Here is a 27651-nt window from a genome sequence, read left to right as displayed (position 1 = left end):
ATCCTAAATGACATGTAGCCTGAGAGCAAGGAAACATCCAGTACAAGAGCAGAGGGGCAGAAATCCCTGTGCCCCAGTCCTCTCAATCCACCAGGTTATCCTGCTTTCTACCCCTTTCATCACTGTTGGGCATAGCCTTAGCCCTGCCTACACTCTGCCTCACCCACAGCTCTCTGTACAAGAAACACTATGTTACCTCCTTTGTCTCCAGTCCAATGGTCCACTGGGCAGCTCTCATCACAGAGACGAAATCTAAAGCCGGGATGCCAGCTGGGGAAAAGTGATACGAAGTCTCTCAATACATCTGATACACGGCAGAGAAGGTGTGACACAAAAAATCTTTAGTTTAAAGGCAGAAGTTGTAGAAAATTGGGGTTTGTTCTTTCCATTCGTGGCAAACACGCCTCCAAGCCCCATCCCCAATCAGTCTGTGGGATTGGTGGGACAAGCCTGCAGTCAGGAGAGCAAAGGATCCTCTTCTAATATTTAGGTCATTTGTGAAAGATACTGAGAGAGACAAGCATGAGGCTCCTGATGTTCATCACGGCTCCTGACAGAACTAGTCTATTGATTTTTGCAGAGGCGAACAGACTGAAAGACAGCATCACACGATGCCAAGCCAGCAGCAGACCACCAGGCAGCAGTGACAGTGGCTCTGCCCTTTCTATGCAAGTCAGGTGCTGGCCTGTCAACTACTGAATCAATCTGTACCTTCTCCGGAGTACAACAACTTATTTCCTGTTTTAAGTGGAAAGTAGTATTGATCAAATACGCGAGACTGACATCAGAGCGTATGTGTTGGGGGAATCCCCTATTCACATCTCAGAAGCAGCCTGCTTGGACCAGTCTGGCTATTCTCCATCAGGAAGCCCCACCTGACAGCCCACTGCCCTCCCTGGCTGCTGGTCCTGCAACTCGTGCCCAGGCACGGCTTAAACAACATCACCCTGTAAAACATGAACTGGCCCCCAAAAGCACCCACAGAGCAAGAACTGCTCCCCATGAGGTACAGGAATCCTGCAGAATGCTGTTAATGCTTTTTAAAAAAATGCTTTTTTAAAATAATTTTTTCTTTTTTTAATGGAAATATGCATAAGTGCCTCGAACAATCTGCCAGTTTGCAGTACTTGTGAATACAACTGGAATACTCGTATTAATTTTACTGTACCACAAAAAAAATTTGCTGGACTGGCAAGGAAGGCAAGTTATTCTCAGCATAACAATGAACCCAAAACAGGTAACTTAAAAATTTATAGGAAAACATCCAAATGATTATAAAATGGGTCAACATTAAAGTCTAAAACTTTAAGCATCTTTGCTTATTTAACATTTCAAAATTTAGTAGCAGTCACAAGCCATGTTGTTCTGAGGCATCTCCTGATTTCAATTACATGTCTGGATAAATAGCTTTGCAAGCATTAAGAAAAATCACCCTAGTCATCATATGCCCAGTTGCAGACTAAAAGAATTTTTCAATAAGAAATCTCCCTCCAGCTACAGGCCCTTCAGTCTGAGGCTTAGAGGATAAACACTGACAATGAACTTAACGTTTCTCTCTAATGCAGCTTAAAAAATGTGTCTCTTGCCTTGCGGTGGAGAAGCGACACACTGCTTGCTCAAATCTACTGCCTCTTCTATTATTAAGCAAGCAGGTTTCATTTTAAAACTGCCACCTTACTGACTTCGTTAAAGCCACCTGGTATTTTATTAGTCTTCAATAACAAAGTTTCCATCTCTTGCATGTAATTAAGTTGAATCCCAGGAACAATTTACTTGACTGATTTTTCATTAAGCATAGCAGCACGATAGCACTTCTCGAGTAATGGTTCGGTGGAAACTTTATAAACCTTTGTTAGAGAAACTGTCTGCTACCTTGCCACTTTTCACTTTTCAAAAAAGTACCACTTTATGTAGGGAAAAAAAAAAATACTGAAGAGAGAGCCCAAGATAACTGTCTTAATATCTTCCAAGCCAACCAAAATGTGTTTGTCATTTACTGAGCTGCATCTATTTCAGAGGTCTGCCTGGGGTATTAATAGTCCCTCACTATATCAGGCTGGAAAAAAATGTGAATTTTAGAGTCCTTAAATCATTCTGCTTTTCCACTGCAGTTCCAATAACAGCTTGTACTAGATAGTGTGCTGTAAAAATGAACAGAACTCAGGACTGTGCTGCAACTACACTTTTATTTTCCCCTCCTATGCCATACTGATCAGCTGGGTAGAAAGCAAGAGACAGGTTGGGCTAAAAAAAAGGTTAAAAAAAAATCATTATCACTCTTACAGAAACAGACCACAAATGCAGAGGATGCAGTGATGGTTTTTGCTATTCCTTGTATAATCTACTTCTAATTACCCTACATAATTGCATGAGGCAAAGCAATTACCTGTAGCCAAAGGTAGAGAACCAATCCAGTAGTTTCCATGCAAAGTCACAGCATTCATCTGCAGCTGACCTGAGCTGAATTTCTTGTCTCTCCTGGGTGCGTGTGCCACACCAGCTGGGGTAACATGTCAATCCCTACTACAGCTATCATGGATCGAGCCTTTTGTTCCTTCTCTTCTTTTCTTTGAAACAAAACTGATGGTTCAGCAGCAGCAGGAAGCCCTGGGCCACCTAGAAGGGTAAATGGAAATCTATTACCATTATGTACTTCAAAAATAACAAGTGAGTAATTTTCTTCTAATAGTAAGAATTATCCTGGATTAGTCTCCCTCCTGGAAACTAGTGAGCTCCAGGTATCTCAGTTATCTCTCTTTTATAAACTCTAGTCTATAAAAGGCTAACAGCATCCTTCAGTCAGTATTTAAAAAAAAAAAAAAAAAGTAGTATCCACATTTCAAAAAGTATGTACAGACCATGTACATTCATAGTGCATGTACAATGGATTTGACCTGAACTGCTACGTTCAGTTAACCACTGGTGGCAGGACTGTTTTAAGCCAGAGCCAGGATGCTTGTTACCATTTGGTTGCCTGCTGTGGCACCAAAACCCCCTAACAGGTATGTGTGAAAAAGTGGGGAGGGATGGTGAGAAAGGGAAGGAAAAAGGTGGCTTAGAGACAGCACCCTAAATACCCAATCTGTATTTTTATGCCATAGGATAAGCAGGAAGCATATCAGAGACAACATAATTACCAGAACTGTTGAACAGTTTATACTTTTTATGATTTAGAGTGAGTTTTTCTATAGGGGTATCCTCAATTTAACTGGAAACATGTTAGGGGTTCCACAAATTAAAATACTTTGGAAAACTTTGCAGAGTACTTTGTATCACTTCTGGAAAGGCTGTGCCAGCAGGGAGAGCATTTGAGTTGGTGGGAAAACACTAGTGAAAAGAATGGGATACAAGCCTAAAAGCCAAGAAAGCCCAGTAAGTGGCAAGGGCCCTATTCCTCACCTTTACATACGAATGCAAGTGTTAAAATACAGATTAGGAGCAAAAGCAGGAGAAAGGGAATGTAGGGGAGATGTTGGCTTGAGAAGATAAAAGGCATGGGACTAGATTTAAGTAGTTGTGGAAGAAGGCAGGTGGGAGGTCTCAGCCCCACAGAGTTCACAGCTGCATCCTTCCCCAGTTCCCAAAGAGTCCCAAAGAAGGACTCCTGAGTACAAGACAAGATGTAATCTAAGCTTTTGCTTTCCCTTTCCCTTCTGTCACCTCATTTCCAGTTCTGTCAAGAACTGGACTTTTTGCTCTACTTGCACCAACCTTGTAATACTCGTCTGATGTTGAAAGAGGCCAACTGATGTGGAAAAGCCCAGGGCATTTGTCTTCTCTGGAAGCAACAAACTGAACCAAAGCCAGGGACCTCCAAACCACAAGAGTAGGAAGGGATCTTGGGAGGCTGGCTGATACCCCCCTCACCATAAGGACTAGTATCATGAAGTCATTAGGCCCAGCAAAAACTACCTTCTGACAGGTGCAGGCAAGCGTTCCCTCGTCATGAGCTCTGCCAAAGCAGTGTTTGAACCAACAGGCTCATCACATGAAGTTACCTAGTGCAGACGCAGCATAGTATCCATCTTAGATGTGGGGAGTAGAAGCACCATTGACTCCAGTTTCTATGGTGTCAGGTGCCTGGCTCCAAGAAAATGTGCCTGCAACTACAGTTCTGAGCGCAATGCGTCCTTTAGCCAGCTACAGAAAAGCTGGGTAGTTTCAAGCGGTATTAGCTCACACCAGCAGCCCCCAGTTTTCACCAGCTCATGCCACCCATCATGCAAGTAACACACTGTGAGCAAAGGCCACTCAACCTTTTTGTTATCTCTCAGTTTTCCTCCTCTTCAGGGCTTGCTAAGAGTGAGTGGGCATGCTCAGCCTGAATAAAACGCTTTCTGGCAAGAGCAGAACACACTGAAGAGAAAGGAGTGTGACACTAAATGCCAGCACCAGTTCTCCAGCAGGTTTTATGCAGGGAAGGAGGAAAGAAAATGTCATCTCTTTCCAGGAGTTTGACTGTTGAAGAACTGGTTTTCAAAGCTCAGAGATAACTGCTGTGTTGTTTTGTGATAACCACATCCTCTAGATGAGTCTGCTGTCTCTTTAACTAGCAGATCTTGACAAACATCTCAGGGTTTTATGTTACACACTTAGAAAACTACCATTACCTTGAACCCAAGAGAGATGAAGTATCACAGGACACTAATAATACTAATAATCCTTAGGAAATGGAGACTTCAATATTAACTGGCTGCAAGACTGAGCAAGAAATAATTTCTTCTTCCCCCCTTTTGCCTCTTCTTTGTTGAAATTTTTGCCTGGTGCCCAGTTGTTGGCCAAAATATTTGCACAGCAGGCACCCTCCTTCTTGCCCTGGTTCCTTGGATTCAGTACTTCTTTTTGGTGCCTTGCCTTTGAATGCAGTACCAAAAATACACACCAAAATGAGGAGGAAAAAACAAGAACAAAGCCATGGCCAGCATATTAGAAAGACATGCAGACAAAAATGTGTCACTGAGAACCCAAGCCAAACAACTGCTTGGACATCCTCAGTTTTGCCTTCTTTTGGGGAGTGTGACTCAGTAAGCAAACCTTTTGTTCAGACACCTTGTTTCTCACACCCAAACCTACTGCAAATTGCGTTGGGTCACACTGAAAGAGTCTGCCAACCCCTCCTAGCAACACACGGCATCCTATACATACCTGTAACTTTTAATTAATACCTAACAAAATCTCAGTATTGCATGGATGACATAGAGTTTTCAGCACAAGAGACAGAACTGCTTTTATTTATAGCATCAGCACATTATACAAATTCAAGCAAGCTCGGAGTCAGCAATTGGCAGAAATCAATCTAGCCTTTGCTATGTAAGTATCCTCTTCTTTGCAGCCCAAATGAAATAAAAGCCAAAGCAAGCAAATTCAACTGCATCTACTAATTGCCATGCTCCTGTTCAGAAGGTCCCAGGAACAAGGCAACAAAGATGACATTTAAGACCACCTTCTCCAAAAATAGTTTTTGTTCAAACACTAAGTGTAGGCGTCTGTATCTAGGATAGCTGACTTCTCTAACCTCAGCAGCCTCTTTTACTCTGAGGCCAGCTACCTTTACAGAGCACCAAGCATGGCCTAGTCAGCTCCACCTTCACCCTCAACTGCTGCCACCAATTTGGCTGGCTTGGCCCACTCACCCATCAGCTTTTCTGGTGAACAAAAAAACCCTGCTCTGTAGGCAGATCTGCCCACAAGCCACTACTCCTCAACTCTGAGAGAGGAAAATTATTGAGAAGAAAAAGGGTACCAAAATTTATTCTTAGTGTTAAGTGATGGGAATGATCTGTCCACCTCCCCTTGCACTCACCAGCTGAAACACGTTCAAGCATTAAAGAAGCTGAAGGGAAACACCTGGTCTAGAAGCCTTCAGCTTTTCTTTGCTTCAGCCCTACAAAAGTATAAGCAATTCAGTATAGGGCTAGAAGCATCACCTATTCCCACCTATTAGATTTGCTCCCTCTTCACTTACTATCACTATTAACTATCCTTGACAACTTTAAGATGGGAGGTGGAACATGAAATTCAGCTGATGACATGGAAATTGGGTTTCTCTTCCAAGGGATTGAGGAAAAGCAGCTGGCTTTCCTTTGGGGAAAAAAAGGGTTGTAGCTACTCACTCCTATTTAGTGTCTGGTACACTCACAGGACAGGGCTCTGGCTTCACAAACATGGCAGCAGCACTTTAGCCTGGTGATCTTACAGGCCAGGGATTGAGATCAGGGCCCCCTGCAGAATTCCATCATGAAGGGTATTTTTCCAGGACTTTCATCCTCACCCGGCTTGCCAGCCATAGGCAAATTCTTTCTGCCAGAGTCTGCCTCCTAAGGGACTGAGGAAAAAATAATATTTAATGGTGAAACACTTAGGTTTCATAGAAGCTTGTTCTACTTTCTCAAACACACACACACTTCATTGCTTGCTGTTGTTTCTTTGAAAACTGGCCTCATCTCACACAACACAGAGGGCAGCTGCTCATTGATTAGAAGAGACTGTTTCATGGGGGCTGCTGGACTCCACCACAATTAGAAGCCAATAGTGCCAATGGACAAGCAATGAAAAACGTAATTAGATTAGCTCTAATCCAGCTAATTACATGGGGCCAATAGTCATGCAGTTAAAGCAAGCTCTCTACACTCTCTTCTTGTCCCCCTACACTGCTTGACACCTTTCTGCCCAGGAATAAGGGCAACGCAAATTACAAATAGATGCCCCAGATTACAAGTAGATGTCCAAACTATGCTGCGATCTTTCTCTATCCACCCTATCTTCATAGCATAGACATAGCAAATCCAGATGATTTTATGTACAGAGCATCCTCCAATGGCAGCCTCCATTCCTCCGTGTTTCTGTCTTCAAGGCCTTTTAAACTGTACCCCTCCCCACCAATTACCCCCATTCCCAAGAATGTGTATTCTGCTTTAATCCTACATATAAGAAAACATCAGCTAGCAGATCATACGGACACAGCTAGTCCCTGTTCTGCCAGTGAAGATGCTGGTCAGTAGAGCATTTAAAGAATCTTGTTAATGCCCAAAGGCAGTATTTTCAGGTTTGTATTACAGCTGGAGTGCCATGAACATATTTTCTTCTGAGGCTTTTTCAAAACATCTAACACAGCTGCATCAACAGCCACGCAGCTGGCTGTGCCAGGAGCAGGCAAAGCTTCAGTACTGTAGGGTGGGACATCAGAGCACTCTCTTGGATGTTTCAAGCATGACTGGAATTACACTTTGGGGTATTTCCACAGATTTGCTTCTGATGAATGGGCTGCCGTATTCTAAAGCTCCCCATTTACATTGAGCTTTGTCTTGGTGAAGTCTTGGTCTGCACACGCTAGCCCTGCTCCATCTTCATGGTAAGCCTACAGTGTCCTGTGTAAGTGGGACAGGAAGTTGGCAGTCTCGTTTTTAATCACTTGTGGTTTTGATTTCTTTAGTGTTTTTCCAGATTTTTATTCATCCCCTGTAAAATTTTCCAAAAAGCAGAAAGTCTAGTTCAGCCAGGTCAGATTGTGGAGGGTATACCAGTTTGCCCTTCCACAAGTCATCAGAACATACTCCCCTTGTCCCATCCTGCTCTGCCAAAATGAACCTAAAAACCGCTCTTGCATTAAGTATCACCGTATAGGAATTAAAAAAATCTCCTACTATCTTTATTGTCCAAGTGAAAAAGAAGACAAACTGTGGCTAATGGAGAGGATATTCTGTGGGACTCCTGAAAACACACAGCCAATATCTATATAGTCATCAAAAAGATAAATCAGTAGTCTTATGAGCTGATCTCCCACTCTCCCACTCTGTGCTCTTTTGACTTCTGAATCATCTTTCACAGATCTCTGTGAGACACACCAAAACATGCTGGTGTCTGAATCCAAGAAAATCTCTTACCCAGCAGCATATAAGGTTGCATCTCTGAATGAACATACTATGCTGCTAATGAGCTGAAAGCACCTCATGTCTTAAAATCACTTCTTTTCTGGGTCAAGAAAGAGAAGTTACAGTGTCCCACAATCTACCACAAGCCATACACAGAATATCCATGTCCCAGACATGACCCTGGACCAGCAAGTGGCTGCAGGTATGCATGATGGCATAAGTATATGAAAAGTCCATGTGGATGCCTAAAGATATATATCTTGAGTTGGTTCAAACTCCTCTGGATACAAGTCAAAATATCAGCTTCCCTAGTGAGGGACAGTCCTAAGACAAGCGTTCAGAAGGTGATAAGCAATAGCATTACTTTTCTTCAAAAATCTGTATCCTAAGTTTGACGCTTGGGCATAAACATCATGCCTTTTCCAGGACACAATTCCAAGAAAAAAAATGGGGAATAAAACCTTTACTTAAAAGTCTCGTTTTACAATTCTTGTAAATATTTTAAAAGGGCAACAAACAGTTACAGGGGACACAAGATATGAACACCTTAAAACATTCCTGTTTATTAAAATTCGTATTTGGTGAGTAATGTAGCCTCCAGGTTACTATAGCAGCAAGATCCATCACCTAGGTGACCAAGCACTAATGATGTCAACATTAACCTACCCCTACACACACTCTCACACTGTGCACATTATCAGACTTTCATTTCTTGCAAGATGTCTGTCTTCATACCAACAGACGGATAGTAACAGACCATATGGACAGTCTCCATGAGGAGCGAGCTTTCCTGACACCATCAGCCTGCCTTGTTAAGGAGGAGGGCATCACCTGCATAAGAGCTGGGCATCTTAGGCATCCAACATGTGCAACCTGATTTACTACCAGAGTAATAAGCAGCAACAGAACTTGCATAAAAGCTCTTTGGAAAAGCTTTTGACAGACAAAGAAGTCACTTAACATACCAGAGGGTCTGAAGTATAAATCCGCACAAAACAGCAGGAATCTCTTGGAAAATGCATTGGCAAGGTCTTCCCCAAATAAGCATTCCTTTTGGGAAGTCAAACTTTCACCGAGGAACACCAAACCCAATAAAATAAATTCCCAAATCAATACATCATCTATTCCATGGGGATGATCTATTCCAAATAAACCTGTGCTTTCTATCTGTTTAAGGCCTTGCAAGCAAGTCTTCACGACACAACACAGCAGAGCAGTTCAAGAGCTTGCCCTGAACCATTAGCTGGACAACAGACCAGGAGAGCTGCACGAGGTAATCAGACTGGTAATGTCACTCAGAGAGAGTCTGTGTGTCTTCATACAGCACTGCATACGGTTGAGGACATGCCCTCAGCTACGTGGTTTCACTAATGCTGTTTAACTCTGGATATCTGAGAAACACTCACGAATACAGATGTGTTTGTTTACAACCAAGCAACATATTGCTTTGATTACAAAGAAAGATTAAACTCAAGATTCCTGAAAAATACTGATTTTTTTTTTTTTGTAACAACATTACATAATTGGTAACTTCCACAGTCTAAAAGGGATTTTGGTTGGTTGGGTTAAAGGGAATGAAACAGAACTGGGATTTTTTCCCCCTTTTGTTAAAGGCTGCCTTTATATCCCAGAGAGAAATTAACGGAGGCAGAAATCTCTTTCCCTCCACTTTAATAAACGGGGATGACTCATTATTTCCCCATTTTGCTTTAAATATCCTGTCACCATTGTGATTTGCTTTGTTCAGCTATTCTCTCAACTTCATACAGCACCCGCTGTAATGACGCAGGAAGTCCTCTGTGGTTCTTTTGCCCTTTCAATATGTCTCTCTTATCAACAGAGTGCTCTGACCTTTAAACATCACTTACTTTACTTGCCCAGCAGATACTTGCAATCCCCAAAGACAGTGTTTCGTTGATCATGCTTTCCTAGACAGTAGGAGATTACACTGTCTTGACAGAACCAAAAAATTATACCATACCTTTGCAAGCCTTTACCCTTATCGAAGCACACTCAGATTTTGTGCTGCAGTTTAAATTTTCACAAGTACAGTGAGCTGTTACAGCTTCACTGATGCTTCAGTAGGTAGGGAAACCTCTTGAACCAAATTTATTTGTTTGAAACCTAAGTGTTTGCTTCCTTATCTTTTGAACATCTTTCACTGCCTATTGCCCCATGTTCCTTAGGCTGAGTAAAGGCCACGGTGTCTTTTACCTGCTTATCCATGCATAGGTTGAGCAAAGACCATTAGAAGCCAAGCCCTTCATGATTCTGGAGAACAAAAGAGTAACTCTGTTCCTGATAAAGCCAGTTTTCTTGTCTGTCTCTCTCTGGCTGACAGTGGGATAACACCAGCAGAGAAAACAAGATCAAACTAGTGCTGGATCTGAGAAGATAAAAGAAGAGACAAAATTCGGAGAGAAAGGAACCTTGGGCAGATGAGAGAAATAAGAAACACATTTCTACAGCAAAGGATATTTTACACTGCGGCTAGACGAGGGAAAAAGATGCTAGGAGAAAACAGGGCCTCTCTGTTTCAGGAAAGACAACATCTGCTGGGAGAGGGCTACTGGGCCCTGAAAGATTCAACCTCAACACAGAAAACACTTGAGCAGTGGAAAACAAAAAATAAGAGCAGGGAAATGAATAAATGTTTTATTGTTTGCTGAGAACTGTACAATCTTTGTTGTGGATAAATGCAGCTTGAATTTTGCAAAGCTTTTGTATCTGCTTGCTTCCATCATGAAAACGCCCTTCAGAGGTGAGCCACTAACCAGGAACGCCCAAGGGCTCCCACCCCAGTCAAAGGAGAGGCTGGAGCTGTCTGGGGCGGGCTGAGGCTCAGCCCTGGCTGCGAGAGCCACTGACAGCAGTCCAGATTCCATGAGAGAGAAACCAAAGGACACACATGCCCTGATTTGCTGATACCAGGCAGTGAACAGTGTCACTTGGTGACTGTCAGATGAATTAGCCGAGGTGAACGGTATACATCTATGTAGTTAATGGGCCAAGAAACTCTCCATGGTTTTTTGTGTGTGAATTATACGAAATAAAGTTTTTCTAGTTCATATCCCTAACCGTCCTCTTCAGAGGATTGTATATCCAAGGTCAGCATGTCTTTCTGGACAACTGAGTACCTTTAATGAATAACTGAACTTCAAACAGTGAATTTAATTAAAATGCATCACTTCACAAGTGCTGAATATTTTCTCTAGTGACATGATGCAATACTGCCCTCAGTGCAAAGACACAAGATAAACAAGGAACATTTGAAGTTTGCATATCACTCTGCATGACTTAACGTCCTATTGCTTTCTACCTTTTTCTTTTTAAATATGTATTTATATTTGTATATTTAGAAGACAACAGGCTAACTGAACATTTCAGAACCGCCAACAGCTGCTCAGGTGGAAATCTTGCCATTATGAGGTTGCAACCATGCTCAACTCTTCAGAAACAAGACTTCCTTCATTAAGCGTTTGGTTGGTCTTTCCTGCAGGAGCAGTGAAATGCTGAGTGCTTCCAACTCCGTAACTCTGAGAAACAAAATGGGTCCTAAATGCTGTCATCCCATTTTGACTTCCATTTTTATCACTCTCAAAACCAAGATGCAACAACAGGAAAAGCCAGTAGCATTTTGTCTGTTGTTTCAAAGTGCAAGAGCAGCTCACGATGACACCTGAAAGGCAGTAGCATAAAGCTTCATATTTTACGTAACAACAAACAAGAGAAAAATTATTAATTTGTTTCTTTGTGGGAAAGGCTCACACTAGAGAAACGCCCAAAAACAGGATAGAACTGCTTGAACAAATCATGAAGGGAGACCTTCAAAGGAAGGGGGCACAGAACCTTTGGACTACTCTTCTTTCCCCTTTTTATAATGCACAGAGGACACAAAAGGGGGTTTTCGGTAGTTCATTCTTATTCTAAAAGGAATGTTTTGCTCCTGCTTCTCTTTTACATTAAAAATTCAAGTCTTGCTTTGAACAGAAGGCTCCGAGGCAAACAGCATCAGACATGCACAAGTCAGGATCAAGCACATTGGTAAGGACATTTGGTTAGTGCCCATCTTACATTGCATTCTCAAGGTTGGAGATGAAAGTCAACAAATTTGAAGATTCAAAAACAAAACTAAACAAAATTTAAATTGCTAATGGTTCAGCTTTAAAATAAAAATAATGCCCTCCAAAAATTCGCAGCTATCTTTGGGCAGAGGAAATCTGCCCCTCATGCTTGAAGAGAAATTAGTGATAAATGCCTTTTCATTGCCTTCGACAACAATTTATATTGATGGGTCTGTGGCTGAATATTTATTGCAATTTGGTCTGCAGTCTCTCTAGGTGTGTGTGGAAGAAGTCCCTCTTAAGGAAAAGGAGTAATCAATCTGTTCATCCAGTAAGATCTCCTGTGCTACTGGGACTTTCAGTGAGCAGCAGTGTTTCAAAATAAGTGTTCTGCCCCTAAGCTGTGCTGACAGAGCACTGCTGGGCTGCTGCTAAAGACCAAGTGCTGGCCCATGACAACACGTATCCAAACCAGAACCAGAGCTGCTCCTTTTGTTCAGTTCATATCAAAGGCAGGCAGGCAAGCCAGTAGTTTACACTGAAGCTAGAGAAGGAAAAGTATTCCAGTGTCTGGATAGGCTTAACATACGCTAAAGTCCATATTTGGGACACAAGTTCAAGATACTTGATCACAGCCTGTGAGCTCAGCCCTAAAAGATGAGCCTGTACAGTCCACACGAAAACAAAAAGAGACCCATCAACACACTGTGGAAGACACTTAAGCACTACCACGTCTTGAAGCACTTTACCTGCCCTTCTCCCTCTTCTCCTCTTCCCAGCATATTGTCTTGCACTGCCAAGCCACGTTTCCTGTCCAGAAGCCTGCTTTTTTTCCAGGATGTGTGCTAAATCGGGCAGTGCTCTCATAAACAGGCTGTAAGTTACCTTTTGAGACAGGCTTGAATCCCAAATCCTTTTTCTGCTGAAGGGAATGGTACTTCCTCAGTCAGCTGGTCTCTCTTCCAAGTAGAAAAGCGGCAGAGCTGTGGGAAAAGGACTGGAGACTATTATTTCTTGTGCTTCAACAGAACCAACTTCAACATTTAAGTCTGTTGTGCCTGCAAACATGCCAGAGAATTTTCTCCCCAGCATACTTCTTAAAGGAGGAGGAAACCTTTTTCTCTCTCAGACTGGTTGTTGGTGAAACTGCTTTAAAAAAAAAAAAAAAAAAAAAAGCATCTTATTTGTAAAGCAAACACTTCAGTTTTGGAAGTCGGTAAGAGGAAGCAGATAAGGTGCATTTGATGACATTTTGCCAGTTTCTTTCTCAGGGTAGAACTGAGCTTTCGTAACTGAAAATGATTATAACTCCTTTTCCCTGTTCTGCATCTGTGTTTTTGATGGATTGCCTACTGCATGTTGAGTTAGGGATGGTGAGCGCCTGCTCATGTTCTCAAGTTCATGTGGCTATGTTGCCCTAGTTAGGATTAAATGATACATTACACCCCGAGTCGCCCTCTGCTAATGCCTGCTAGACGTTTTCTGGCATCAGGTTTTAGAATTGGAGCTGGTTGGGAATTTTCCACAGGGGAGATCTTCTGAAAGAGAATTCTGAGAAAACAGAAATTTTCCATGAGGGGAAAAAAGTTGTTTCTGCCAAAAAATTTTTAAAAGCTTGGTTTGTAAAGAAGATCGAAACATAGTATTTCATTTCATTTTTAATTGACTTGGACTAACCAAACTGCACAATGCCCCAGAGGATCCACATCAATTTTGGGTACTTTCAGATGGAGACAGTCCAGCCAGAGAGCCCAGTCTCAGACAAAGTGAGGGCTGTGACTATAATTTTCAGATGGCCCTGTGTGACTGCCTCATTTCTGACAGCCATGGCCGCGGTGTCACAGGTGCCTGCTGTGCAGGGTGGGAGTTCAATAATCTTCCCCGGTTACAGAGCGGGGTAGAAGGTTGCACCAGCCCCATGCAGGGATTTCCACCTGCAAGACACAGGCCCAGACACAAGTTTTCCGGTGAGGGAGGAGACACTTCCCAGTAATCCCCAGATGCCTTCTGAGCTAGCATTTCCACCTCCATGTCCTTTCCTCCCTGCTGGAACCCTCTCCTCCACTGGAAAGGAGAGCACCCTCATCTCTCCCACCCCTGCTCCCTCGCACCCCGACTCCCCTCCAGAGTAACATACCTGGCGGCTGCTGCCACTCAGCAGCTCCACATTGACACTGGGAGTAGCTGTACCTGTCTTCTCCTCCCCATCCCACTTCCTTTGCTGGCTGCCTTCACCCCACACAGAGGCACAAACTCTGCTTGGCACCACTAAACTGGGCAATGCACACATGTAGAGCCACAGTGGCCCCCTCCATGCTGGTTCCCACCTGTAAGCCTGTCACAGGGAACATGAATGGGAGACAAATCCACTGGAAAGCAGACTCCCTCCAGTCATTTGCTCGTAGAGCAAAAGTTTCTCCTACAGCTGGGAATGCTCCCAAGGCTTGGTTTTCATTAATTTCCTTTTGCATTATTAACAAAAAAGCCTGACCTCTTACATTTGGCTAAAAGGTCGCCCTCCTCTGCCCACTGAGTACTGATCAGCAATGTCTTGAGACATGGACTATCCTGAAGGCCAGCTCTAAAGCCCTCCAAGCCACCAGTAATAATCTTTTACATTTCAGTGGGCTCTCGATCAGGCCACAATATGCACAGAAACATCAAGGAAGCCAGATCCAAAGCCGGAAACTGATGTCACCATGAACAACCAGCGTCTGGCCCGGATCTGCTTCTGTACCCTCCACTACTGTGGAGGCAAAAAGGAACAGAAAATTACCCACTTTGGCACAGGAGTTTTCTCTGAGGTGTGGTGAACCTCAGATCAGAACTGCCAGTACTCTATCTGGGTATAGATAGCTTCACCCTTACCTTCTGCCTCCTGAAGTTAAAGGCCACACTGTAAGATGAGGACAATCAAATTAAAACCATCTCCTGGCTGTCACAGGACTTTTGACCCTGGATCTGTGGACAACTTTTTTTTTCCCCCCTCCAAATAAAGCAAAACCTCCCTGTACAGTGAACGTAAACCTGTAGGCATTGCAGACCTCTCAGAAGCAGACCAGACATGTCCAGAAGTTCAGCAGCTACAGGGTGACCTCACTCCAGCAGGGTGCTCCAGACAGCGTTATTTCCAGCAGCCTTCAAACAGCTCTAAACTCTGCCAGAGGATAAGGTTGGAGAGGTGTGGAAACGTTGGCACAAAAAGCAGTTTCACTCAAGTAACAAATAACAGTGACACAGGTATCATCACCCAGTGGTCTCCAGGAGAGGCTGCAGGCCAGTCTTGAGAACAGCCTTCGTGTCAGGCCATGAAGCCGTTGTCTGCCCAATGTTTTGAGCTCATTTGTCCCTTTGGTGTACCAATTTAAACGCTGTTTGATTTGCAATTGCCTTTTCTTATCCTGAGAGTGCTAATGAATAAGACAGCAGTGGAGGGAAACAGGGTCTGGTTTAGCTAGCTATTGACGCTGCATGCAAATTGCAAGTGTCAGTCTGAACCTGGGCACTAGGCGCATAGATTAGTCCTTAAACCTGTCACTTCTGGTAGCAGCACAGCAAATCAAACTGCTGCAGCAGAAACAGTCTTTTTAGGACTAATGAATCGAGAGAATAGGAAATCAAAGATCTGATCTCCTCTGCTGAGTTCAGAAGATTCAGTGCAGACTGCTGTCTAGTCACAGAATGATACAGATACCATTTGACTGGAGAGCAAGGTTCACCTGTAATAACACCCTGCCAGCTAGCTTAAGATCAGAAGGAGACTGTCCCAGCCACCTGCCTACAGCACAGAACTGACAAGAAACAATTGCGAAAGCTCACCCACTAACAGAGCCCATCACTGACATCAGAAACCCAAATATAAGGGTTTATATGAACAGGGCAGCATTTTGAAAGCAGAGGTAAAACACTGGCTGCTTTATAAATCCGCTACCAACTCCAGGTATTCAGTGCCCCACACAGCTGTGTGTGGGTGTTGATAGTACCTGGCTTCCTACAGTTAGTAAAGTTCACCCTAGTCAACGTATGCTAGTGCTGCTCCCATCCCTCTCCACATCACCATCAAAATTCTCGTGTGCCTGACACAGTGCTGTGAGCCCCATATGTGATGTATTCATAATCTACTCTTGCTTTGCCTAGTCACTATTTTCTAATGATATACAAATAGTGGCCTATAGGATACCACATGTTGCCTGCAGCAATGACAGTGGATGATAAACTCTTTACAACTGGAGAAAAAATCATTAGACATAAATAACTGCACTTCTTACATGAGATTCAGCAATTACAGAACATTTCCCAAAATATCCAAAACAGCCCCCTGAAAAAAAGGACTGAAAAGACAAATGGCAGAAATTGGAAGGAAAGAACAAGAGTGGAAAGAAGTGATTTGCCAAGAAGATTGGGATTTTTTAAGTGAAGAATCAGACTCGATAAGAGAGGGAGTAACTAACAGAAAACAGAGCTGCAGAAAATGTCCTTTATGGACTTGGAAGTTCACAAGCAAGGACTGGGAGCACCAGAAGAGATAAAGAAGATTTACAAACCATCATATCCCCAGATCGGAAATGGTTCAGCTCATGTGGGTGACTAAACACGGCTATCTGAGTCAAAGACAGGTAACACAAAACTGCTGTTCACACTGCAGTGCTGTGTTACGAGAATGCTGACAGCTCTGCTGCAGAACTGTATCTTTTTTGACCCTTTGCTTCACTGCCCTATCTTGCTCAATGTTCTTTTTCCTGGAGGTTTTTATCTAATGTGAAAGAAGTATGTAGGATGAGGCAACAGCCAGGTCAGCCAGGAGACTGCAGAAAGCTGACTCCACAGCAAGGGGCAGCTGTACTGGCAGCAGTGCCAACTGCCCAGGAACAGGCAGCAGAGCCTACACAGCTGGTGGAAAAGAGCTGAAAACACAAGCCACACAGTAATATTTCACCTTGGGTGTTACCTGCCCAGCAGATGTTTTTCAAACTAGATTACGGTTTACTGCTCATTCTGAAGAGCCATTAGCCAACATAAACATCAATACAATTATTAGCAATTCCTAGGTTTTGCACATCTTTATTAGTAAAATAAGGACTTTCTTTTTGGAACTGGGATGTCTAAAACTGTCAATAACACACTGTACTCATGAATTTAGCCTACTTGCTTTTTCCCATATGAACCTTATACCAGAGCACACTACAAACTATAACATCACCTGTGCACAGCTGTCATGTGTTACTAATTACCAAAAGTGCAATGTGTAGTCAAGGGAGATTTAATTTACACCAGTCGAGGCTAAAATAAAAAACACAGCTCAGAAGAAACATTTGGCTGAAAGAAATGAACTCACAACTTAATGCTCTTTTAAAAGTTTCTGTACAGAAGTTTAAATTACCCCATGCTAACTTTCAGTTTATTCTCATATCAAAGATATAAAGAGGAAACATTTTAAAATTGTAAAGTAGCAGTAAGGAATGAGACATGTGCTTTTCCCTGATATTTTAATAATTTCGTTTTTGTCACCATGCCTCTCCCCTTCCACCTGCAGTTTCCACCCAAACCTGGCGAGTACCCAAGAGAAGGGAAGATTGGCATTAGAAATTGGAGAGCTGGGCTCCAGCTTCCCAAGCAACACCAAGAAACAAGGATACTTTCAGCCACTGTCCATCATAGCTCTTTCACTCTTTGTTCTTTGTAAAATATCTGTTTCTTACATTAGATAAACTGAAGCCAAAATTCCAATCCTGTCTGCGTAGTGTATACCATATTACATGTATTGCACTCTGATAGCCTACAAGCTAGTATGGCAAACCATTTCATCTTTTAAATTAAATAGCAGATATTTACAAGCCATTCACAACCTCCAATGAACTCATCTTATGCTTCTCTGTAGGTTTGTTACTGTTTCTGTTAGCTTTATCTGTGCTTTTTTTTTTTCTTTCTAGAACATTGCTCTGATATGACTTACAACTAAGATTCAACCCTAATCTGCATGCTTGTGTTTCGTAAGTGCTCCTCAAACATGAAGCACGTGCACCATCACAAAGTTAAGCCTAAAGGATTTCCCTACTGTTTTAACAGCCTGAAGAAACGTTACAAAAACCTAGCTCTGCCAATACACTGGTGGTGTTTGTGAGATTGTTCTCCTCCTACTTCTTTAAGAAATAATTTCTAGGGCAAAAACATTTTATGTAAAAATGTAGCATTACTGTAAATCCTTAAATGCTGTTTTCATGTAATTGCATATTAGCTGGCATGACCCACCACTGTAATTCCAGAGATGGAAAAAGATGAGGAAATTCAGCTGCTGCAAGCTAAGTTTTACAGCCAGGTGAACCTTTGCACCTTTTAGTCTCTCCAGACTGCATTTCTCAACCTGTCTAGATGCCTAGAAGGCTCCAATACAGCCTGATTTCTCTTAGTAACACATTTTCTTTTAACTCTGTACAATCTGTAGAGGCTGTTAAAGAGCTAAGGCCAAAAACTTGGCTTGCTCACATCTCAGTTGTTTAAACACTATACTACACATACTGCATGCCTTATTTAGACGCCTTGAATTATAGTTAAGAAGACTTATTCATTAATGCTGGAATACACAACATTCTTAAACTTGCCAAAACAGTCCTAAAAATCTATACAGCTTCTATTCTTCCTTTTTGCTCAAATTAAATGCAAACCTAATACTGTCCTGCAAGTCTCTAAATAACACTACGCAATATTAAATTCGGTTCAACATCTGTTTTAATAGCAGAACCTTGTTAAGCAACACTGACATTTTACCATTCTGAGTTTCTTCATGGTGGGACATGAGGCATTCCCAAAGGCTGCCACAAGAGGAAGAAACAAGAACTGTAACAGGATCCTCCATGACAGTTCAGTACAAGGAATTTGCTGGGGAAGAAACGGAAAAACACCTGCTGTTGATTTAATTTCAGGCAAGGAGAGCAGACAACTCCAGTTGTAATCATTTACCTTGAACGGTACATACACAGCTGTTCCAATAGATATAAACAGTAGCATATATATTTATCACTTGTTTTTTCCAAACAGATCCACCCCCCCCAAAACATATCTAAACTATATATTACAGCACATTGTTTATCCTCCTTCACTCCAAACATGCCCTCTTGATCAATCCTTTAGCACTACCATTATTAAGAACACATTAGGCAATTCAGTTAGTGTCACCTCCAGACATGTGACACTCTCCCTTGGAGGATGTAATCCTGCGTATCGGAGTTATGCTCAGCCCCACCACAACACAGCTGGAAAACTCTCCTGTGATAGATGGTGAGGAAACCTTTAGCACGAAGGGACCATTTATGAAAAGTGACAGAAAGCCAGTTGTGGCCAGGGCATTTCTGAGCAAGAAAACAAAATTTCCTTACTTTTGTTGTGTAAGAATCTCCAGTATAAGCCCTCTAAAAAAGAGCTTGCCTTTATATTTTGTTGTGAATACAACACACTTACCAAAAATCTAATTATATGTCAGCTGTATAACTCAGGGTTTGGTGGTGGTGGTTTTTTCAACAGAGGTGAGTCAACAGATAATCTTTAAATAGGAAGCAGAACAGGTCTTTTCTATCATGAAAGAGCCAATTTCCTTCAAAGAATGCAATATATTGAAGTGTCCCTCTCCTCCCTCAACTTCTTTGCATATTTTGATTTCTTGGATATTTTGACCTGCCTCCAGTCACATGGGATTTAAACTGGGTGTACCCAGGTACACTTGTAAATACCAATTACGTACACTGGAAACAACTCTTCACAAGTTCAGTGTGCTCAGATTAAGTTGAACACTGATTTAAAGAGATACCATGCAAAAGAACAGTTATTTTTTCCTCAGTATGATACTAACCATCAACTTGAATTACAATATGCTGAAAAGCTACAAGAAACAGCACTTAAAACAGCCTTACAAAGGCCAAAACCTTTGGAGAAAAGAATGCAGATATATCATGAGAAATGACCAAAATGACGACAGAAAATAAAGGTAGTGCACCCAATGAGATGGCACCAGCTCAAGTGAACAGCCACGTAACAGAAAGCAATACGGACAGGAAAATTATTCAACAAAGCAGCCAGCAAAGGTGTAGAATAAAGGGGGAAAAAAAGGGTAGCAGCAAAAGGAAAACCAATGAACTTGCCTGCTAGGAATGACTTGGCAGGCCACAAACAGAAGCAAACTTACTGAAAGCAGCTTTGTCCATGACCTGTTCCCATGGGCTCCGAGGGCAACTTTTGCTCCGGTTCCTAGAGATGGCAGCTCGTAAGGCAGGTCCTGCTGATCGAGTCTGCCAGGAAAACAAATTTTAAGAAGTCAGTGCAACATCTCCTCGCACTTCCCATGCCTCCTCCCACCAGGGCCATTTCATCTAAACACTCAGTCAAGTACCCAACTTGACCACTCTTAATTAAAATATGCAATGTGTTTGACTGCAAGTATAAAGTACTCCTTCCCCTTGTAACCTGTGATCTTACTGCCAGTGGGGGAGAAAAATACTAACATTTTATATAAAGGCTCAAACAGGTGTAGCCTCTAGTGGGGGCTATAAAAGACCAAATAGTTTTGTCTGCAAGGTAAGTATGTTCCTGGCAGGAAATCAGATTTTTCAGTAATTTTGCTAAACAAAACCATCTGAATCTGCACCAAAAACTCCTGAAGGTTTGGTTTTTTTTTTTCTAATGTAACACACTCTCATGATAGTTGTCACACTGCATAACTTGGGGTATTACCTGTGAAAAACAGAGGCAGACAGCTTCAAAGGCAGAGAGACCACAGGATTTCCTAAGGAAACAGTTACCAATTGCACACAATTTCGGCTCTTGAAATTCAGAGAGAAGGGAAAGGCCAAAAATTATTGAGGATTCACTTCCACTAATCCTATCAGGTCCTGTCTCTAGATGTGATGCAGGAAATAGCATCTCCTCTCTTTACCTTGGTCGTGCAAGAAAGGAGTAGAATCGGCAAATAATGCTACAAACAGCCAAGACAGGCTACCATCAATTAATTAAAACTGACTACATCTCTACTACAGCACTTTGTATTAATTCCTTAAAAATGTTTTTGCAAGCCAGAGTTTTTCATGATTTAAAATTATTTCACATTTAAAAGGGAGAAAGCTGAACCCCTCTAAGGCAATAAAGAAGAACGGATACACATTCACAAGAAACTCATCCTCTTCAGTAACACAGTAAAGAACACACATTTTTCTTCAAAATTTTATTTCAATTTAAATTATGGGGCCAGCCAGATTTTTTGGATAAGAAATGCATTTTCCTCAGGAGAAATGAAATGCTACCACCGAAGTAGAATTATAATTGTATACATCTCTTATTTAAAACAAAAACAAAAAAAAAGGAAAAAAAGCGCCAAACCAAAACCCACTCACATTTAAATAACTTTTAGTAATACCCTTAAGCCTTCAAGCAGATAAGAAACCACTTCCAGAACAATAGTTTTTTAATACGAAGAGCACGTCAAATGAGCTTTAATTTAAATACAACTTTTCGAAAGCCAACATTCAAATGTTTCCACATATTAAAAAAAGTCACCATAGCCATTGTTTCCAAGGCCTAATATAGAGTAAACTCTATCCCAGTCCAAATGTTTTCACTTTTTTACATGTATAAATCTTTAGCACGTCTACATTTTTCTGAAGAGGAAGCCTTATATGTTATGGTGAGTAACTTGGCAAATAATATTTTCCTCCACTCAGCTATGATAAACCAAAATATAATAGACTGTTAGTACTGAACTATAATACCATCTCATGGCCAATTCTGCGTGCCTGTGATCTTCGGTAAGAGTAAGCTATTTTCTTTCCTGTAGGCAAAATGAATCGGTTTGCAAAGGACACGTTAAGAACCTTAAAAGACCAATTATAATGTTGAGAGCAATTTTAAACAACTGAGTGAAAACACTCAGTTTTCTGGAGCTGACTTCCCTTGTGAAGGCTTTCAAATCAGCTTAAACCTCACTTAGGAGTTTCATCTTGCTGATTGTGAAATATTTTAATCAGGAAGAGAACAGGAAGCAACAAACATTTTCTATAGCATTCGCAATCAGATTCAGCCATGCAGAATTTGAACTCTCAGACTCCAATCTGTAAGTTTGCTTGGTTGTGATCTTAGCATTACTATACGATGGATAGATACAATTTTAATAACATCATTTAGCTATATTTAGTAGATTCCTTTTGTATGGTCACAGTAACAAAAACATGGTGCAAAATCAGTTGGTTTTTTTGTTTTTATAAATACTGATAGTTTGCAGCATTAAAGAACAAAATCAACAAAATTAAATCATTTTGTTACCCTAAGACATCTATGAAATTGTTTCTTGAAGTCAGAGGGAATTAAGTCATTCACTTACTTACACAACTACTGTACTGAGTTATTTACCGTAAGAAAGAAATGATGCACTGCAGGCTCCCCAGAAGTAAGAGGAATCGATATTAATTTGGCATAATCTTTGCCATTTGCAGAGCTGGTGAGCACAATGCTAGTTTAATTGAATAAGGCCAATATTATCCAGTAATAACATAGTATAAAGGGTTCCAGTTCTCTATTTCAGCCTACCCTAATTGATGGCACCCCATTAGACAAGTGAATACAAAGAATTTGTTTGTTTGTTTTTCCTTTTAATGCTGCAGTACTTAAGATTGTTAAATCAGCATTTCCATGTGATCTGAAGTATTCAATTACATAGGAGCATTCATTTTGCAAAACTCAATATTAGGTAATAGTTACAGACTAATACAATAACATTCCTCTGCTGTACAAATTAAATCATATTTTAAAGAAAGGAGCAGCCTAGGAGTTATATACAAAAGAAACCAGCAAGCATTGTTGAAATGAAATGCAAAATGTCACTGCTAGGTCTACTGTCTGAAATACCTTTAACGTAAAATTAACAAAAATCCTTAGAACATATTTCCAAGTTTACAAGTCAATTCTCAGAAAAATCAAATCATGTCAAAAAAAATTCTATAAAGCAGTGAAAGGCATATATACATTTTCCTTATGAACCTTGAGATTTCGCTCTTTTAAAAGTTGCTAAGTTTCAATATCAGTTTATTTGCAAGACAACTGTTTATCCCAATAAGCTCACATCTTAGATACATTTCTCCTTTGATTACAAATAAAGCACTGCACTTTTTTTTTTTTTTTTTTTTTAAATCAAGGCATATAATCTTATACTATGGTGCCAGGTATGCACAGGTCACATTGTGCTCATGTCTCAAACAAGGTAAGTGCAAACATACAGATTTATTCAGATTTGCAAGCATGCAACCTGTTACTTAACTACATTAATACCTTCTTCTCCTAAACCAAACTAGTATCTATATGTTTGCTTTCACGAACCTAGAATCTTTCTTTTCAGGACTCCTAAAACAAGCAGTGTCTTTGAATTCTGAAATGACACAAATATCAAGAAAGTCCACATTGTGCAAGAAAGCAGCAGCTATGTTTTTCAACTTGGACTAAAAAAGAAAAGATAAAAACAAAAACCGTTCACTGAACAGCAGATTAGCAGTAATGTTCCTCATGAATCGATAAGAGTGCCTGATGCTGAATATCTAACAGCAAATGCTGAATTTGGGTTTAATATTTTAAGGGTTTATTGGAGATTAAGCTTCTTGCTGTGCTGGTCTCTTCAAATCCCTGATCTGTTTAACTAAATAGGTCTTCTCATCATTAAATTGTTCATCCTCGGTCCTGTCATTCTGAAACTTGCTGAGGAACTCAATAAGTTTGGTCTGGTTCTTTAGAAGGATGTCTAATATAGGCTGTGTCTTGTTAGGATTGGCTACAAACACCTGCAAGAAAATAAAAGGCATTTAGCATAATAGTAGGAAACAGAAGGCTAAGTTAAAAAACAAACCTAGCCAACAAAACAGTGATGACAGTAACTTAAAATGATGTTTTATATATCCTGTATTCCAGTATCTCTACAGAAAAAATAATGGAGCATATGCAAGTTTTAAAATAAAATCACTCCATTTTTTAAATTAGAATGAAAGCTGAACACCAGTACCACAGTAAGTTAAATTTGTGGGATGTGACCATCCACAATACCCTCTGCAGAATGTGCTGTTTTGGCTGTGGTAGAGCTAATTTTCTTCATAGTAGCTAGTATGGGGCTACCTGCCTGCCGATGGAAAGTAGTGAATGAATTCCTTGTTTTGCTTTGCTTGCATGTGTGGCTTTTGCTTTACCTATTGAACTGTCTTTGTCTCAGCCCACGAGTTTTCTCACTTTTACCCTTCTGATTCTCTTCCCCATCACACCGTGAGGGAGGTGAGTGAGTAGCTGCATGGTGCTTGGTTGCCGGCTGGGGTTAAACCAAGACACCACCAAAGACACCTCACTGTTAAGTTCTCTAGCAAATGCATGGTTTCATATTATATACAGCATCAGACAGGTATCTTAAGGTTCACTGAAAACTTTTATACCTCAAGTTATATGTCCAAGCTCTTAGCTATTTGCTTGTCTGCTGCAAAGTCAGAAGGTATCTTATGCAAACTGCAATTTAGGCTTTGCAATTTAGGTGACTTGACTAAAACACTCCTATCCTTCATAGATCATGCAGCATGATGAAAACACTTTTGAACTCCAGGATGCTTCATGATTTCACATGAAATCATGCATTCCTCCTTATCTTACTGCACTGCACCTTTCTTAATTCCAAAATTTTCTAAGAGAGATTTACATTGACAATCACATGAAAGCCCCCAACTGGTTTCTAAACAGATTCTGAAAGATGCAAAGATAGCTATTTGTAAAGATGGATCATAATAAAGACAAACACTAGCGCTCTCTTTATTTAACCACTTAGCAGACATTAAGATAAGCTCCATTTAGGCTCAGCTAAGTAGTTTACTCAACTAAACAACTTCTGGTGGGCTTCTTTTGTTGTTTATTTTATTGAGGGTTTTTTTTAAACATACCTTAAACACATGAAAGGCCTCAAACTGAATGTTACGACTCTTGTCTCGTAGAAGGTTCATCATTAGTTTGAGATTTTCAGGTTTACTGATGTACTTCGTCATAATTGTGAAGTTGTGTCTGTCCAATAACAATTCACCAAGAAGCTAAAAGTGGAGAACAAGCCCAATGAAAAAATGACTGACATCGGACATAAGAAACAACCTTTTCATAACTGCTTTCAAACAGTTGACACAGGTCTATAAATATAGTAACAATAGAACTCAAATGTCCTGAATTTCTAAGTGCAGGGTGCATTTTCCTCGTTTCGATGATACAGTCTTTCATTGTCTTCCCCAAGATTTCATTATTTTTTTCATTTATACAGAAGCTATACATCACCAATAAGAATGTATTTTAAAAAAAAAGTTAGTACTTCAAGTGAGAAATATTTACACTTCTTTTGCTACCTTCTTTGTCCAGAAGGGAGTAGAAGGATATTCCCCACAAGTACCACCCCTGCTACAAGTTATGTATTATTTTAACGTTCACTATTTCTTACCTACTTGAATGTAAGATTAGTATTGTTCTAGGCACATTATGTGAATCTTTATTAAATTATTTAAATGTGTCCAGATTTGTCAAAATTAAAAAAAACAACAAAAATAAACATACTTGCATATAGCCATTTCTACATAGGGAGAGAAGTGACTTGGTGTGTGCTGGACATTAAATAATGGAAGGACTGGACTAAAGAAAAGTAGCTGATCCCAAGAATTAAAACATATGAAAAATCAAAATAAACACTATCCAAGGCAGTTACTGAAGCCATTTCAACTAAAGACAACCCACCTTGAAATTAAAGGAATTCTCTAATTTTGCATTTAAGAAGAAAATAAAAATTGCCTTACCTTAAGTGACTGTCTCTTCGTCACATAATTTTCCGAATGAAGTAACTTCTCATATTCACTGAAGAACTAAACACAGAATAAAGAAAAGGGTTAGGACCTTTCCAAGTGTCATATGTGCTCTTCTTCCGAATGATTATACCAAATTGGAGGAGATGCAATTCCGTAACAAAAATGTAAACAAAATCTGAAATCTCAGTAGGTTCCTGTAAGTCACTACTGTTTAAGCATTGTATATGCTTTAAAAAAAAATTACTTACTCTTTTAAGAGCTTTTATAGTTTAGATTGCAAAGTGGTGGAAGTAGTTATCTCATTATTTCTTAAACTAGAATAGTTTCTGGTACTGAACACTGTTGATTAATTTCAGGAGTCCCCAGCAGGTGGAGGAGGTCTATCTTGTATTCTTTTGTTATTATAGGTTAATACAGACAAAAGAAAAAGAAAAGGAAAGGGTTCCCTCTAGTGGAAAAATCAGATCTAGTTTTCACAGAACTAGATTTCTACCACCTCTTGTTTTTACACCTTTCTACATTCAACAACAAGGTCTTGATCTTAATTTTACTGCTTGGCAGAAATTACTGTAAGTTCAATTGGTTTAATATTCTGTGTAGATTTCCAAAACCAAAGCTAAACAAGGAAAGAAAATACTGATTTCTTCAAATAAGATACACAGCACTAGAAAATTCTGAATATTAAAATGTATCTGCTCACCCTATCATAATGTTGTTCCAAAAATTCTGCACTTAGTAACTTGTGCCTTGTAAGCAAATCCTGTAAAAAAAGCACAAAACCAGTATTTTCACTAAAATATTTAAACAGTACATATACATTCTCATTAAACAGTGAGTACACATAAGACATCCAATGGAAAATTTTGCTATTTCATTAAATGAAGAAATTTAGGACATGAACGCAGTTACCTGGACATTGCTAAGGATCTTGGCATCACTTAGGAAAGGCCTGCAATGTGTTATGTTAATTCACACAGGTAAATAGCCTGTGGAATTATCACTGAAGAACGCCATTTACAGATCAAGGCTATGCTCTGCACAGAACTATACACAACCAAGGTTGAGACCCACTATTAATACTATTCAATATTATGCTTATAGTCCCGTAACTGGTTGGTTTAGGCCAACAAAAAATTTCCCCATCAGTATCAAATACAGTCAGGTTCATAACAGAATGAAAAGGAGTTTGCTCAATTGAGGAGTTGGAGGCACAGATTTAAAAGTCCCTGGCATGGAAGTGCACATATATTCAGCTAACGCATGATAGTTTAAATCTTGCTTTCTAGAATAAAAGTTATTGGGACCATAGTATATATATATTTAAAGGTATGTCTTGCATTCTGAGAAATAAGGAAGAACAGTGTCCAGCTTACCCATTTGCATCACACCCGTTTTCTCCCCTTTCCCTAAGCTTGTTTTGCCAAAGACTGTAACGCACATCATCTGGGTTCACAAAGCAGAGAACTACAGAAATAATAATTCAAATGTTGTACGTAAATTACCTTGAATGTGGCAAATGCATCCGAAGCAATGTCAAATGTTGACATTTCCACGTATCTGAAGAAATCATAGAACTGTTCTGACCACAAGATTATTTTAGCAAGTGGTTCATGCCTGATGCATTCTCTAAGCATTATTCCACAATTTAGAGCAATTTCTGGAGATTCGTACCTATTTAAAAAAAAACACCAAAAACACAACCAAAAGATTCTTTATAAATTTCACAAGTTAGCACTGCAACACCACACTGCTAATTACAGTTTTCAGTTCTATCAAGTAAACAGAAATTCAAAAAGTTAGAGGTACTTATTTCTACATTAAACTCCACTTTTAAATACTTCTATGAAATATTACTGAAATTGTTACCAGTTAAATGCCAAA

At 40.4% G+C, this 27651-nt stretch overlaps 1 protein-coding gene and 1 long non-coding RNA gene across 5 annotated transcripts in view; both read right to left on the bottom strand.

The window, feature by feature from the left end:
- Positions 1 to 90: 90 nt before the first annotated feature.
- LOC121233573 lies at positions 91 to 20648 on the bottom strand. Its single transcript, XR_005933307.1, has 6 exons — positions 20112 to 20648; positions 18701 to 18811; positions 12821 to 15092; positions 6114 to 6325; positions 2387 to 2616; positions 91 to 304 (listed from the first exon to the last, which is right to left on the bottom strand). It is a non-coding gene; the product is annotated as an uncharacterized LOC121233573 (long non-coding RNA).
- A 717-nt stretch (positions 20649 to 21365) lies between these two features.
- CAB39 (calcium binding protein 39) overlaps positions 21366 to 27651 on the bottom strand; it is a 42539-nt gene continuing 36253 nt past the window's right edge. For all 4 annotated transcript variants that reach the window (XM_030028565.2, XM_030028566.2, XM_030028564.2 and 1 more), the window contains 5 exons: positions 27273 to 27441; positions 26471 to 26530; positions 25762 to 25827; positions 24874 to 25017; positions 21366 to 23742 (listed from right to left, as the gene is read on the bottom strand). In XM_030028565.2, coding sequence (XP_029884425.1) covers positions 23554 to 23742; positions 24874 to 25017; positions 25762 to 25827; positions 26471 to 26530; positions 27273 to 27441 — 628 coding nt within the window. In that variant the 3' untranslated portion in view covers positions 21366 to 23553. The remainder of the gene's footprint in view (positions 23743 to 24873; positions 25018 to 25761; positions 25828 to 26470; positions 26531 to 27272; positions 27442 to 27651) is intronic.

The sequence above is a fragment of the Aquila chrysaetos genome, chromosome 10, assembly GCF_900496995.4.
Source record: "Aquila chrysaetos chrysaetos chromosome 10, bAquChr1.4, whole genome shotgun sequence".
NCBI lineage: Eukaryota > Metazoa > Chordata > Aves > Accipitriformes > Accipitridae > Aquila > Aquila chrysaetos.
Note: the sequence above shows the minus strand (reverse complement) of the source record. Positions and strands in the feature narration are given on the sequence as shown.